This window comes from Notolepis coatsorum, assembly GCF_963971535.1.
Source record: "Notolepis coatsorum genome assembly, chromosome: 10".
NCBI lineage: Eukaryota > Metazoa > Chordata > Actinopteri > Aulopiformes > Paralepididae > Notolepis > Notolepis coatsorum.
The window spans coordinates 33,572,844-33,588,344 of NC_140174.1; the positions used below are offsets into that span (position 1 = coordinate 33,572,844).

Below are 15,501 nucleotides of genomic sequence, written 5' to 3' on the forward strand. Positions count from 1 at the left end.
AAGAGGGAGAGCAGACAGCAGACAGTATTTCCGCAACTATTTTCAACCGTAGTTGGACCAGATTGAATGAATAGTTTAGGAAATGGTGTCTGCAGATCACTAGACGTCTCATCTCCACCGGGGGAGTTTCTTGGGGTGCCGGCGTGGCCGAGCTCTCGAGACACAGAGCATGTTGGGAGGTTTCATGGTGGGATTATAACATGTCCTCTTTAAAACAGAATTCATGTTAAAAGTTGGCGAAATGCCCCATTAACACTGTGCTGAGAGAGTAGGGATGAACAATAAACAAATGCAAATGGGACAAAAACACAATCAGCGACTGTTTACCTGCAGCCTAATAACTAGGGCTGTCAGTTTATCGCGTTAATTAGATTAATTAATTACACCGCAAATTATCACGTTATGAAAATTTACTTTAACTTTTTCTCATTCATTCCATAAGAACGTAGAATACACATTTACAGACTTTTTTTTTTTTTTTTTTTTTATATGGTCCATTTGCATGTTCTTGGTATTTGATTCTAGGGACATCTATGGATCTCAGGGAATGTATTCCCAGTGTCAGAAATACTGTGTCTGTTACTAGGCTTGAGTCAATTGTAATGAACCAAATGAGAATATCAATAAAAAAAAATTATATTTGACTGTGAATAACACCATGCTAAAATTTACCAGACGTGAAAAATCTAAGCAAATGAATAGATGGAAGATGATTAAACAGAAGGTTTTGTAGATACAGTACTGAATTCTGCCATCCAGACACATGCAATTTGAAATATGATTATAGAATATCAGGCCTAAAATGGTTATGCGATTAAAATGTGATTAATTAATAAAAGAAAATAATCACCTGACAGCACTACTACCGTACTTTTCGGACTATAAGCCGCAGCTTTCCCCCCCATTTTTCGACCCTGCGGCTTATATAACGGTGCGGCTTATATGTGGACAAAACCCGAAAATCGAAATATTGCTTTTTTTACTGCATTGAAATGTTATTTATCTGTTCCCTTATTTGCTAAACTTAATACAACTTGTAAATGAGTTAATGTTATTTGTCCGACAGTATTGTGTCCCAATGGGAGTCATTCTCTGTAGAGGTGGGAACTTAAAGCTCAATATAAGAACGGCCATGCACCACCACTCACAGAATCGAGAAAGAGCAATCAATCTGTCAATCCTTTCCGTGTCCGGGCCGGGTGAGGTTTCCCGTGTTGAGTCAAATTAAGCCGCAGGCTCCACTCCTTACATATGGTAATTAAACATTAAAACACATGCGGCTTATATATGTACACATCATTCAATTTAGCTGCTGCGGCTTATAGTCAGGTGCGGCTTATAGTGCGAAAAGTACGGTAATAACCCATGCATGTGGCTTATTTGCTCTAAATAAGGCACATGCTCTAAATCAATATAAACAAACTAATATTCCTTAAATCTGATTAAAACTTCAAAGTGATTTGGGCGACATTCACCCTCCCACTTAATCCAGTGCATAAATCTATATTTCAGCCTGGTTGTGCAAATGATCAAGTTTCAGCCTGTATATAAAAACATCACTGTCACTGTTGACTACAAGCCAAAACTTCCAAGATGCATTCAATTACCAAACCTTATTTTCCAAATTTAAAATCATGAGAAATCTTATTTAGTACATCTTTATGTATGTTTTTTTTATAATCCTAATGAACACAGTTTTGCAACCTACTTGATCTTTAGCAGGCTGAGGGTCTTGCTCTGAGAGAGGATCTCGTCGGTCTTGTTTCGGTTCAGGTAAATAGAGAAGCCATTGGAATTGAAGCCAAACTCTTTCCCCACCTGGGAGAAGGGGACAGAGAATTGTGTGCTGGTTAGCAAGTGCTGAGAAATGGATAGAACAGAACTACCGGTAGATTAATTTAGCCTGGACAACAAACTCAACAAATTACTCACCCCCACCACCAAAAAAACAACAACAATCCCACATTTGTACGAGGGTTTGGGGGTAAATCTGTGGTGAAGCTGTGTGTTGTAGCTTTTTATTCGACATATTTCTTTATATATTTTCAGGCCACATCATAGCTGCCCCATTTCTACGCAGACCTGATCATCTGTCCGCCTGTTAAACTGAAAGACCATTGTTTGACTGAAATAGGAGATTGAAATGGATGGTTTTAATATTATTTTTGGCATAGTGGGTGATAAGAGCTGGGCGATATTGCCATTTGCCTAAATATCATACCACAATATTAGTTTTCCAGTACAAATCACAACGTGATATGACATCTTTTTATATGCCTTTATCTTGTAATACAATTGCAAATAGTGTTTTCATTATTTTATTCTTTACAATATGTCTATATTGTGGACGATGGTATAGTAAATCCATGCAGGAGTAAGCACGCACATCCAAACCAAGGAGGGCAGGTGCTGCGCCGAGAAAGAAAGTACTGAAAACAAACTAATAAAACAACCAGCTCGCACACTGCAGGGCTCCAGTGTCCACTCAGTAGTTGCGCCCAACTGGGAAGTAACGTTTCAAGCCCACCTGCTCTTCATCACACTAACGTGGCTGCACACCACGCCGTCTTAATACACGCGTATATTTAATATGCCGTAGTCATGTTAGTGTGATGAAGAGCAGATGTGCTTGAAACGTTGCTTACTAGTCGGGTGCAATAGATAAGTGGACAAGCTGCTTACTTATTTATAGGGGTGGGACGATACATCGATCCAGATCGATACATCGATGTAATTATCAACAATCGAATCGGATCGATGCGATGTAATAAGATCGATTCATATCGTTACTCTTATTTTGAAAATCCTGTGGCGAGTCTCATATCCGCCCAAGAACAACAGCAGTAGCTCCGTGTGTGTAGACGTTACAGCATAGCATTCTCCCTTTCTGTGTGTGTGTGTGCGCGCGTCTTTGGAAAGACCAGATGAGGTCAGAGGAGTTTGATGTTTAAATGTTATTTAAACATAAACAATATAATACATAATAAATGTAGGCCTATACATGATCATGCAACATCAACAAATTGTTGTAGGAACGGTTTGGGAGAGGGAGGTTGTGAGTTTTGAGTTCCAAAAAATGTAGCTTAAAGTTTAAAGCTCAATATATAAAAACGTGGCACTTTACAGTGAACAGGAGGTCTATTTGTATTAAAAACAATAGATTGATTTTCCTTTAAATGTCTGGAAGAGCTCAAAAATACAAATGTCAAATGATATTTTCATTACCTTTTTTTTGTTGATCTAAATGTTACTGATTGTGTTAAATGGGCATATGATATCATCTCATATCGATCGCAGGCACCTGAATCTAATCGTATCGTATTGTATCGTGAGAGACTTTGTGATATCGGCAAATATCGTATCGTTGTCCAAAGAATCGATATCGTATCGTATCATGATGAAACTGGTGATTCCCACCCCTACTTATTTATAGGGAAAATCCATACGTTTGCATGAAGTGCACTGATGACCTCACTATGATATGACAGCCCACCATAGTAGAATAGGGAAAAACATTGTGACACGTCTCCCATTTGCAAGCTGGAGTTCAACCTACGGAATGTCGCCCGTCAAATCAAATTTGTGCGAGTAAATGGGCGTCCAACGTTCAGACGCTGCCAATTAACTTGTAAGAGCACATTATCAAACGGCATCTTGGCAATAGAGAAAGAGGAGCCTGTAAGAGCAGCTTGTGAGGTCAGCGCGCAGAGCAAGCCAATCTAAGAGCTATTAAAGGCACTCAGGAGCTGGCCAACCGGGACAGTATTCTGTAGCACGTTAACATCCTCATTGCATGTCAGACAGAGAGACGCGTGCCTGATGCTGGCTATTAGCCTAGAATAAGTTCATACACAACAGTGGACGTTGTTTTGAATTTCCCAATACAACGTCAGGGCAGGGTCATTATACCGTCGGAACATGCTGTAAAACTCGAATGTGATGGAAGGTGGAATGTACCGCCGGTAAGCCTTAGTTACCAACACAATGTTATAGACACCATGACATCTGATCTCATAGACAACATAACATCTGATCTCATGCAGGGCCTATAGCCTGTCATAGACACCATAACATCTAATAGGCCAGTTGCTTATTGTAGGCTGTCTGACAATGACCACACAGCACAGTCCGAGCAGCACAGCGCTACAAACCAAAGAACAGATGACAATTAATGAAATCCCACCATGTAAAGTAAGCCACGATTAACCGAGCAAGACTGTAGCTCAAGCCTGGGCCAGAAATTCATCTGACAATAGAGTGTTTTCACGGCGCGTCATCAAACCGGAGGTCGCCCCTTTTGGGCGATACTGAACGTATCCAACGCAAGCAAACTAGCAACTGTTCCTGGTCATTGTTGCTCAAAATGGTCAATTATTGCCGTGTTTTTGGCTGTACTAATCAGTCGGACTGGGAAAAGCATTTAGAGTACTTCAGATTGCCAAAAGCTATTACAAATCAGGGAGAAGAGTGCAAAAAACACCCCCTCTCCTCTCCCGTCTGAACGAACTACCAAAGTAACGATCAGCATTTCGATCCAAACATTTGTACTAGTAGACTAGGGCTGCAACGATTAGTCGACATAATCTACGACGCCGATCATAAAAACTTGTCGACGCCGAATTTTTGCGTCGATGAGTCATAAAAAAAAATCTAATAATTTTTTTTTATTATTCTTTTTTGTGCACTACCTATCTTTGTGAAAGTGGCTTCTCAGCTCTGGTCCAGCTGAAGACAAAGCAGAGGAACAGATTGAACATTGAGCATGACCTCAGAGTTGCTTTGTCTACCATCACCCCAGACTTTGAGACTCTTGTCAGGAGCAAACAACATCCCAGTTATCCCATTAGTTCCCTGGGATGTTAAGCTAAGAAGTCTCCTAAGAAGGATATATTATTTATTATTATTATTATTATTATTATTTTATTTCATTGTGTTTTTAGCCCTAGTTGCACTTTTGTTGCAACCCCAGTTATCCCATTAGTTCCCCCAAACTTACTGTCGGTCTGTTATGTTAAGCTAAGAAGTCTGCTAAGAGCCCGGAAAAGGAGCCACGCCCACAGGAAGCAGAGATGGAGGGAGGGTGTGACAGAAATAATCGTTAGATTAGTCGACTACCAAAATAATCGTTAGTTGCAGCCCTATAGTAGACTATTAGAAAAAAAGTTAAAATGTAAAGATCAGTCCATCTAGTAACGTTATTGAATCGCCTACCTTGGCTTTCACTATACACATGACATGTGTGTCATCGATGAGCTGATACTGTGCCTCGCTCACCCATCCACACACCAGGCAATAGGCAATAGTAGGAATAGGCTAGGGCTGGGCGATATGGAAAAAAAGCATATCGCGATAACGATATGATAATGTTATCATATTTCTCGATAGATAATTATCGAAATTGTTATAAGTATTAATTATTATTTTTTTTTTTATATAAACAACAGATGTATGTTTATTTTGCAGCAATTCTTTGTCATTGCCGCCATCTTTAGTGTTACATCCCCTCACACTCCAGTTCTCAGGCTGCAGCTGGTTTAAAAGCGAAAGTAAACCGGCTTCTCTGCTGGCTGTGGCTCCAGGGGAGTTGAACAGTTCTGGCTCTGCTAGTTTATTTTCGATCTTTTGGCGCTTTTTTGGTGGACAAACCACCGCACATGTGCACCGTGACTGGAGTCTAGTTCTGCTAGCACACATAGCCTACTGTGTACAGACGGTTTCAAACTGTATTTTAAATTAGAAAGCAAACAAAATAAATGGACAAGAGAAAAATAAATCTCAATTTGGTCAGTATTGTCATTTGGACAAGCAAAGCCATTACTTTAAGTTGCAGGCAAGAAAGATAAGTCTGTCCACTGTCTCTGGTTTTAAAACTGCCCTGTTGCAGGTTAAAAAAAAAAAAAAAAAAAAAAAATTGATATCGATTATTAAAATATATCGCGATATTTATCGTTATCGTTTTATCGCCCAGCCCTCAATAGGCATCCAAACATTTGTAAGATTTAAGGTCTTCATCCGTGTTATGGGCTTGGTGAAAAAACTAGGTAGTTCACTATGTCGGGATAGGCAATAGAAGGCAGAATTGTCGGGTCGTAACTGCAAGATGAAGGAGCCAGCTCGTACGGATCTTCACCACCTATTAGTCTGAGTTTGAGAATATCGCACCCTTTCCTGCCGACTAAGGCTATGTGTCCACTAAAAGCCTTTTTTTCAAAGCGGATCGCTTTAAAAAAAAAAAAAAAAAAAAAGCTCAGAGCGTTTTTCTGAGGCTCGCGCCAGCAGCCTCCGCCCCTTCCTCGATGAGTTACATTGATGAGCGCGCTCCTTTCCAAAAGTTGAACTAGTTTCAACTTTATGAGCTGGGAGCGCTCAGACCAAAAACGCTGCCGCCGAGAGCTCATAAAACACGAGGCGTGGCGCTGGGAAAAGGAGCGCGCCTGTCGCGTCTCCAGCATAGAAATGAATGACAGAAAGGAGCTGACAACTCATAAAACGTCCCTGGTGGACACAAGCCCTAAGTCCTTCTCTGTATGTTCTCGCAGCTTCCACACGTTTTCCTGTACTTTTTTTTCAGTTTAGACATGTTCAAATAGTCTTAAATCTTAAATCCAGCGTGCAATCACCTGTTGTTCACGTCAATGTTTATCGCCATAATGGCTGCGCATCGGGTTACTGACCAAATCGTGAGGTCGGTGCAAACACTCTGGTCATCTAGAATATATTAGGGGTGTAACGGTACACAAAAACCACGGTTCGGTATGTACCTCGGTTTTGAAGTCATGGTTTGCTGCAGGTTTTCGGTCCAGTGGGGTAAAGTTTGGCTTTCCAATACTCAGGGGTGGTGTAGTGTGCAGTGCACAGTGCAGTTACTGTTAAAGGGGAACTCCACTTTTTTTGGAAATTAGCTTATTTAACATCTTCCCTGGAGTTAGACAAGAAGATGCATACCTTTTTTGTCTCTGTGCGTGCATTTTAGCTTTGGGAATAGACGCTCCGTTAGCATAGCTTAGCTTCATCACTGGAAGTGAGGCAGGACAGTAGCCTTACAGTGCCTTACAGTGTATTGCAAGGTCTGACATTGACCAAACTTGATATGCATGACCTTGGTGGGCTCTAGGTCAACTCCTGAAAAGGGGGTCAATGTCAGACTTTGCAATCAAAAGTTAGGGGGCTAATAACCCTTGCCATAATTTCAGTGCGCCCCCTAACTTTTGATTGCAAGGTCTGACATTGACCCCCTTTTCAGGAGTTGACCTAGAGCCCACCAAGGTCATGCATATCAGGTTTGGTCAATGTCAGACCTTGCAATACACTGTAAGGCACTGTAAGGCTACTGTCCTGCCTCACTTCCAGTGATGAAGCTAAGCTATGCTAACGGAGCGTCTATTCCCAAAGCTAAAATGCACGCACAGAGACAAAAAAGGTATGCATCTTCTTGTCCAACTCCAGGGAAGATGTTAAATAAGCTAATTTCCAAAAAAAGTGGAGTTCCCCTTTAAGTAGGGCTGTCAACGAATATTCGATTGTGAAGAAAACTGTGGGCGTGGGCATGAATGAGCTGCATGACTGATGTACCGTACTTGAAAGTAACGCAATAGTTACTTTCTTTTTTCATATTTAAAGTTTTTATTTTTCACAAGCAAGACAAATCATACATGACAAGACAAACTAAGACAAATAATAATAATAATAATAATAATAATAATAATAATAATAATAATAATAATAATAATAATAATAATAATAATAATAATAATAATAATAATAATAAGGGGGTGAGGGGGGGGGTTGCAGAGTGTTACAAAGGTTCAGTACACAAACATATTCCAGATAGTGATCTAATAAAGTTCCAGGGACCTTGAAGGCCATCGGGCCTATCACTCCCGTTGAAGAGATAGAGCAGCCTGTTCCATTGATATCAAGTCCATGAAGTCCTTGCGCCAGTTCTCCAAACTGAAGCAGTTCGGTTTGCGTTCTTTCCAGTTCATTAAAATAATCAGTTTGCATGCTAGAAAAGCCAGTGCTACAATATTATTTACAATCTTTGCTAAGAGAAGTGTCCATTTTTACACCCAATATACCAGTTATAGGGCAAGGATTAATATCAATTTGGAGAGTAACTGACAGGTCCTCAGCAATGTCCAACCAAAATTTCCTAACAAGCAGGCAGTGCCACAGCAAGTGCATGAGCGTACCCTCTACCAGCACACGGAGCCTTGTCAGATGCTGCGGGACTCAGCACAACTCTGCAACGCTTCAATACTGCCACCTGGTGGCTGATCGGAGAGTTGCCAAACCGGAAATGCCCGTTGCAGCTCGGTCCGTCCCCTAATTCCGTCCGGCCACTCGTTTATCATCGCGGGACTCAATACACACATCGTGGATATGGATCTTTGCCATAACTCAATCTACATGATTTGGGCGTGTATTAGTAATATACAAACCGGAAATGGATCGCCTAGATCCCCACCACATAACTGGGATCTGTTTGCTCCACTCTCATCGCCCAACGGTACGAGGAGACTGCCGTGAGTTTCAGCGTTTTTGTTTATAATTTTCGATACAAACTGCTCTGATCAATATATCACCCATACTACATGAAGCATCTAACGACTATCACGGAATTATAAACGACCCCCCCCGACTCCGTTCACCCACATAACCCTTAGGACCATGTACAGTTGACATTTTTAATATAGCGTCGATCGGTATCAAACTGCATTTGATGATCTAATATATGCATTTGTGCCTATATCTCACGTTCTGGGAAATACTGCAGAAAACGATAAAATTTAAAACATATTTATACTCTAGACCAGGGGTGCAGGGAGCGAAATTAACTTTTTGACTCACCGGCCAGTGGCGGGTAGATGGGAAGAGTCTACCCGCCAAGCATATTTCTTACCTGCCAATATATATTTTATATATACAATTTTTTTTTAAATAAAATATATATTATATAATCATACTTGTAGTTGTATTATCTGCGAGACATCGCCACCACGCAATAAGTCAAAATGCTTGCTATCTGCAAACAGCTCCACTGTCTGTTTTGGCTGTGTTGCTCTTCTAGAAAAATAATCCTTTCAGGGTTGCCTATTGAAATACTGTACACTTTCCTACTGTACACTTTCCTGATTAATTGAAATGGGGGACCCTGATGTAAACAAGACGAAAGTCTTTCTCTGGTCTGCATCCCCTTAACAATTGTGTGTATTGAGCTGTACTGTATTGTACCCATTCTGCAATCTGTTAATAAAGTTTTCAATCAATCAATCAATCACACCTCCAGTACAGAAACATTGTTTGAGTTTGCGTGTCAGGTAGACCATTGATTGACAGTCGAGTCTGCCAATTACATCACATCGCTTGCACTCCGGTGCTGCAGCTGGACCCATTGCCCACCTCTGCTGTTGATAACGCTAGCCAAGTTATTATACACACAGATACACAGTGGGCCAGTGACTTTGGTGTAGGGGTGTAACAATGCATCGATCCTAAGGGGGAAATTCAACTGCATCGATTTGAAAATGTTAGAATAGATTATCGCAATTTTAATGTGTACACGTTATGTTATTGTCATGTCCGTTACAGCCAACACACGCTACTGCATCAACGTTATGATTAACAAAGCAAGGCATTCGTTTTGTTGCATTAACGTTATATTACTATTGCTATCGATAAATCTAGGTGTTCTAAAATCTATTGCTATTGGTAAGAGAGACTATAATAAGTTGGTGTCTCGGAAAACGAGAGCCCTGATCGCGGAGTTTCAGGAAGTAAACAAGAAAAATTAGAGCTTCCGATTGGTCATTTGCTTTATTTCCCATGAAACCAGTCACTTCACTCTACTGTGATTGGACCGTTGGCTTGAGTGCAATGTGGGACTTGTAGTTTTTTAACGATCTCGCAGCGGAGGAAAAAAAAGACGAGAGAGGCTATAATCTGTATTCGCACAGCGTGCGCGTAATTGATTTTTACCGTTCGCATTAGTGATGCACCGATGTGAAAATTGTGGCCGATACCGATAACCGATATTAATATTGCTGTTCTGGCCGATACCGATATTTACCGATGTCGATATCTCTGTATAGAAAACACTTTTTTATGATAATCAAATAAAGAGCTATTTTCCAAAACGCATAATTTTTTTACTTTTGTAACTTATTTTCAGAAATGACTGATATTTTGAAACTATTTAAGGCCAAAACATGTATAAAAAAAAAAAAAAAAAAAAAAAAAAAAAAATCTTTTTTTTTTTTTTTTATAATATCGGATATCGGCCCTATCTTGATATCGGACCGATACCGATGTGTAAAAAAACGGCCATATCGGCCGATATTATATCGGCGGCCGATATATCGTGCATCACTAGTTCGCATACAAATATTTTTAGGGGCCTGCTTATGAACTACACGTCTACACGCCACACGGCGGGCAGCCCTCTAAGTGTCATGCGCCAAAGGTAAAAACAGACCGCCCCTGGCGGGCGGCAGGCTTTAGTTTCGGTCCCTGCAGGGGTGTCAAACTCATTTTCACAGAGGGCCACATCAGCATTATGGTTGCCCTCAAAGGGCCAAAGACCGTATAAATGTTAATGTAATGTAAAATAAATGTAGCTACACATTTACATATTGTTAAACATGGTGTTTCTGTATTTATTACTTATTCAAGTTATACATATTGCATATTCATTTGCATAAATGTAAAAATATATGTTAGCTTATGTTATTTTAACAAATAATTTTAGTTTATCAGAACCCCATATTACTCCACCAATCAATGATCAAATCATTCAAGTAAATAACAAAGAAGAATATCATCAAATACAAGCTATGACATTAAGTTTGTTCAAAACCTTTTTGTCACAGTCAAGAGGGGCAGAACTAACAACTGTGAGCTGCAAAGAACACGTGGGACAGATGTAGCAGATGTTACAAAAACAAATGGCTGCACACATCCTTGCAGAGGCCATACATCCAACTAATGGAAGATAGTTTAATTAACTTTAATTAACAGATTGCAGAATGGGTACAGTACAGTACAGCGCAATACACACAATTGTTAAGGGGATGCAGACCAGAGAAAGACTTTCGACTTGTTTACATCAGGGTCCCCCATTTTCAATTCGTAATGAAATTGCTATTATGTGTCTGCATGAACACACAACTGTAACTGTACTCAAAAATAACAAAATAAGGGTTGTCTCAGTTCACAACTATATTGGTCAAGTTTTGGGTGGGACTTGTTTGCGTCCCTACAGCTTCTTATTCAATTGAGCTAGATGCTCGGTTATGTCACACAGCCAGTTTGCATCTGACAGTTCAGACAATATTTCTTCAACCCTTTGTTACCTATTCCGCCTGGATCTTTTTTGTATTTTGGGCTGTAAAATTGTCAAAGAATGTCTGAGGAGTAAGTGCTTTTGGCTTTTTTCCTTTGTTACCTCAGATGTTCAACATACATGTATGTGTAAGAATGTGTAATAACTAAGGCTGTCAAAGTTAAAGCTTTATTAACGCATTAACACACAATTATTTTAACACTGCTATTTTTTAACCCAATATTAATGTAAAAAAAAATATATATATATATATATATTTTTTTACCTGAGCTCTTGGGGGGCCACATCAAATGACGTGGCGGGCCGGATTTGGCCCGCGGGCCGTGAGTTTGACACCTATGCTCTAGACGGTATTTTGGTATGAATGTGTGAATGAAAAAGTTAAACGTTCCTACATCCTGAACCAGGGGTGTATCTAGACCCAGCACTTCAGTAGGGCACAGAAGGGCACCAAAAACTATGAAGCGGGAGCGTGTAGCGCAACCGCGAAAAAGAATTTGGCCGGTTTTGGCCGGTTTGTGGGCGAAAATGGGTGGATTTTCTTTTTTAAACTTTATTTCAGTTTTAGGGTTAGGTTAGGGTTATGTTATTTAATTATTTTGGGGAGCCAGCCCCCCAAACTCCTGAAATGCATAGAAATCTATGAAATAAATAAAACAATCTGATAGGGGTGCACCGATATATCGGTCGGGTATCGGTATCGGCCGATAAGTGCCTTGTTGACTGCTATCGGCCTATCGGCCGATAAGCTCAAATGTGCCGATAGCAGTCGCCGATAAATACCCATCAATTTGTGTAGCGTCAAAAGGCAAAAAAAAAAAGTTCACTCGCGCGATCTACCTGCACAACGCCCGCCGTCCCCCACACACACACACAATCTACTGCATCAAAGTAACTACTTATGATTAACAAGGCATTCGTTTTGTGGCATTAGCGTTATATAGTTAGTGTTACACGGACAATAACATCAGCATATTATTATTACCCATAGCAGCAAGGCATTACTCCGAGTCCGTTCATTAGCTCGGTTCCATTCCGTTGCTCATTCCGTAGTCCGTACCCAACTACACATTCTGCAATCTGTTAATAAAGTTTTCAACCAGACAAATGTATAGAAAGGCTTTGTTTTATTATAACATTTGTTGCAGTAAAATCATTATGTCTCATTTGGTCATGCGTGGAGCGCCGGTCGGGCAGCTAACGTAGCTACGTTATTAGCTATTAGATGCAAGACTAACGTTACTGGTGAAAATGTGATTTGCGTTGGAATACTCCTTTGTCAACTTGCTGTACTTTGCTTGCAGGTCTGCAGTCATTATTGCTGCATTATGAATAGCCGCAACTTTAGCCAAGGTAACGTTATGGCTAAACCTTTAACAATAGTTAACGCTAGCTTTCGGTTAGCTGTTCAATGCTATTAATAACACAACTCCCCGTCAACACCCTCTCTCGGGAAGATGGCATTTAAGAAAGTATCTGCTGTTAAAATGAAGTGTTACACGTTCAATAACAAGCATATTATTTACCCGAAGATAGCAGTAAACAAGGCATTACTCCGTTAGTACGTTCATAGCTCGGTTCCATTCCGTTGCTCATTCCGTACCCAACTACACATTCTGCAATCTGTTAATAAAGTTTTCAACCAGACAAATGTATAGAAAGGCTTTGTTTTATTATAACATTTGTTGCAGTAAAATCATTATGTCTCATTTGGTCATGCGTGGAGCGCCGGTCGGCGGGCCGGGCAGCTAACGTAGCTAAGTGTGTTCTGCTCTCGCAAACAGAATGCCCGGAAGTAGAAAAATTTATAAACGCTTGCCGATTGGTGGTAAGGACAGCAGGAGGTGGGTGCTAGCGGTCACCGGTGTGGCGTAATTGGCCGAATCGACTGTCAATCAAAATGGTTCCATTGCATTGGTTGAAAGCTCTGGTTGAGAGAATAGTATCCTGCTGCAGGCCGCAAGAATGGTTCCATTGCATTGGTTGAAAGCTCTGGTTGAGAAAATAGTATCCCTCTGCAGGCCGCAAGACGATACTGGGAGAGAGATAGTGATACCATAAACATATTTCTTGACGTTTCCTTTTTTTAAGTAAGTAAAGAGGCCTACAAATACAAACATACACATACAAATATACAGTAGTTTCATTAAAAAAAAATAAATAAAAATTTACAAATACTTATATACAAATATACAAATATCGGTATCGGTATCGGTATCGGCCGATAGTGTTAGTTGAACAATCGGTATCGGTATCGGCGGCCAATTTTCATATCGGTGCATCCCTACAATCTGACATTTATATTAAAAAGAGCTAGCCACCCAAACCCCTAAAATACATAGAAATCTATGCATTTTGGAAGTTACTATATATATAGTCAAGAAAGCATTTAGTCATACTTAAAGTTTAAAGTGCTTTACTTGCATTGAACATTGCATTGAACATTGAGACATCATTAGAAAGCACAATGTATGTTTCCATAGTTACGCAGATGACACACAATTGTACATCTCCGCTGAACCAAATGATCACACAGCTATAAACTCCATTTCCGCCTGTCTCTTAGCAATAAACAAATGGATGATGAACAACTTCCTAAAATTAAATGAGGGCAAAACTGAAATCCTACTAGTCGGTCCTATAACAAAAAAAGAAATGTTACAGAGCAATATGGGGCAACTTACTCATTGGATCAAACCCGAAGTTACAAGTAAGTAACCTACACTGGCTTCTGGTAACATTTACAATTGATTTCAAGGTCCTCCTCCTTATATACAAAGTATAAACATTGCGATCATCTACTACTGGTCTATTGAAGGTTCCAAGCCACAGTCTAAAGAAAATCAGGGATGCAGCCTTTGCTAACTATGCACCAAAGTTATGGAACACACTACCTATGGACATTAGGGAAGCTAGATCTCTTAATATTTTCAGAAATAAGCTAAAAACGTACCTCTTCACCATAGCCTTCTAATACACCCCGCTGTTGATTGTACTGTAGCACTATTTTACTCTGGCCATTCTATTGCATAATTTTACTATCTATTCTACTATTCTATTATTGCACTGTATTATTGGTGTGCAAACCAGTCAACTTACAAAAAAGAGCCTGTTGGAGGATTTCAACAAGATAAATGCAGTGCAAAATATTTCACTATAATATTTCAAAGCGAAGTAAAAAATATTATAATAATTATTTGATCATGTTAAATGATCATTTGATCATGTTAAAAAAGGGAAAAAAAAAGTAAAAAAAAAAAAAAAAAAAAAATTATCAGTGGGGCACAGATGATCATCAGTAGGGCACGTGCCCTACTGATAGTGGTCTAAATACGCCGATGTCCTGAACGATAGGTAATCGATGTTGAATGGGCCATAGTAATGTCAATTTAGCAATACAATTTAAAAAGTTATAGCCCTGCAAAGAAGGTGAACATCTCCATAGACTTACAGTACTGGCAGAGATCAAACAGCGATGCGTGGCAGAGAATGGGTTAAAAGGTTATCATATTTCCACTTTCGATCACTTGCCCCACCTGTGTAATATTAGGTTGTTGACAATGCCATACATTATTTTTAAGGGTTTTACCTCCTGCAGAGAGCAACAGGTTTTTGATGGTAAGGAATATCCACTAAAGGTCAGGCGTTTATGTAAGATCTTCACTATTTCACATGAAAATTCGTAAAAGTGGATTGTCCAGTCTGGGAGTGATTTTTGGGTTATACCACAACATTGAAAGAGATAGATCTTTCTGAAGTAACTAGTTACTTTTATAATTTGTAACTGTATACTGAACTTTATTTAATATTTTATTTATTCATTTTATTATTATTATTTTATTTGTTGCCATGCCTAAAATAATAATAGGGCTAAAACATTTTCATAAACAATATAATTTTTTGTTATATGATTATAATAAACTTTTCTATACATTTGTCTGATTGAAAACTTTATTAACAGATTGCAGAATGGGTAAAATACAGTACAGCTCAATACAACAACAACTAAGACTGGAGGATGAAGACCAGAAAAAGACTTTCGGCTTTTTTACATAAGGGTCCTCCATTTTCAATTCACCAAAACATTTAGAGACATACAAATATACAGTAGTTTCATAAAAAAAAAAAAAAAAAATTGCCACAAATATCAGTATCGGCCG

General features: G+C 39.5%; 1 protein-coding gene across 1 annotated transcript in view; it reads right to left on the reverse strand.

Moving 5' to 3' along the window:
• nploc4 (NPL4 homolog, ubiquitin recognition factor) overlaps positions 1-15,501 on the reverse strand; it is a 60,406-nt gene that overhangs the window by 30,007 nt on the left and 14,898 nt on the right. Inside the window, exon 3 of the mRNA XM_084323596.1 lies at positions 1,709-1,818. Within this exon, the coding sequence (XP_084179722.1) occupies positions 1,709-1,818 (110 nt within the window). The remainder of the gene's footprint in view (positions 1-1,708; positions 1,819-15,501) is intronic.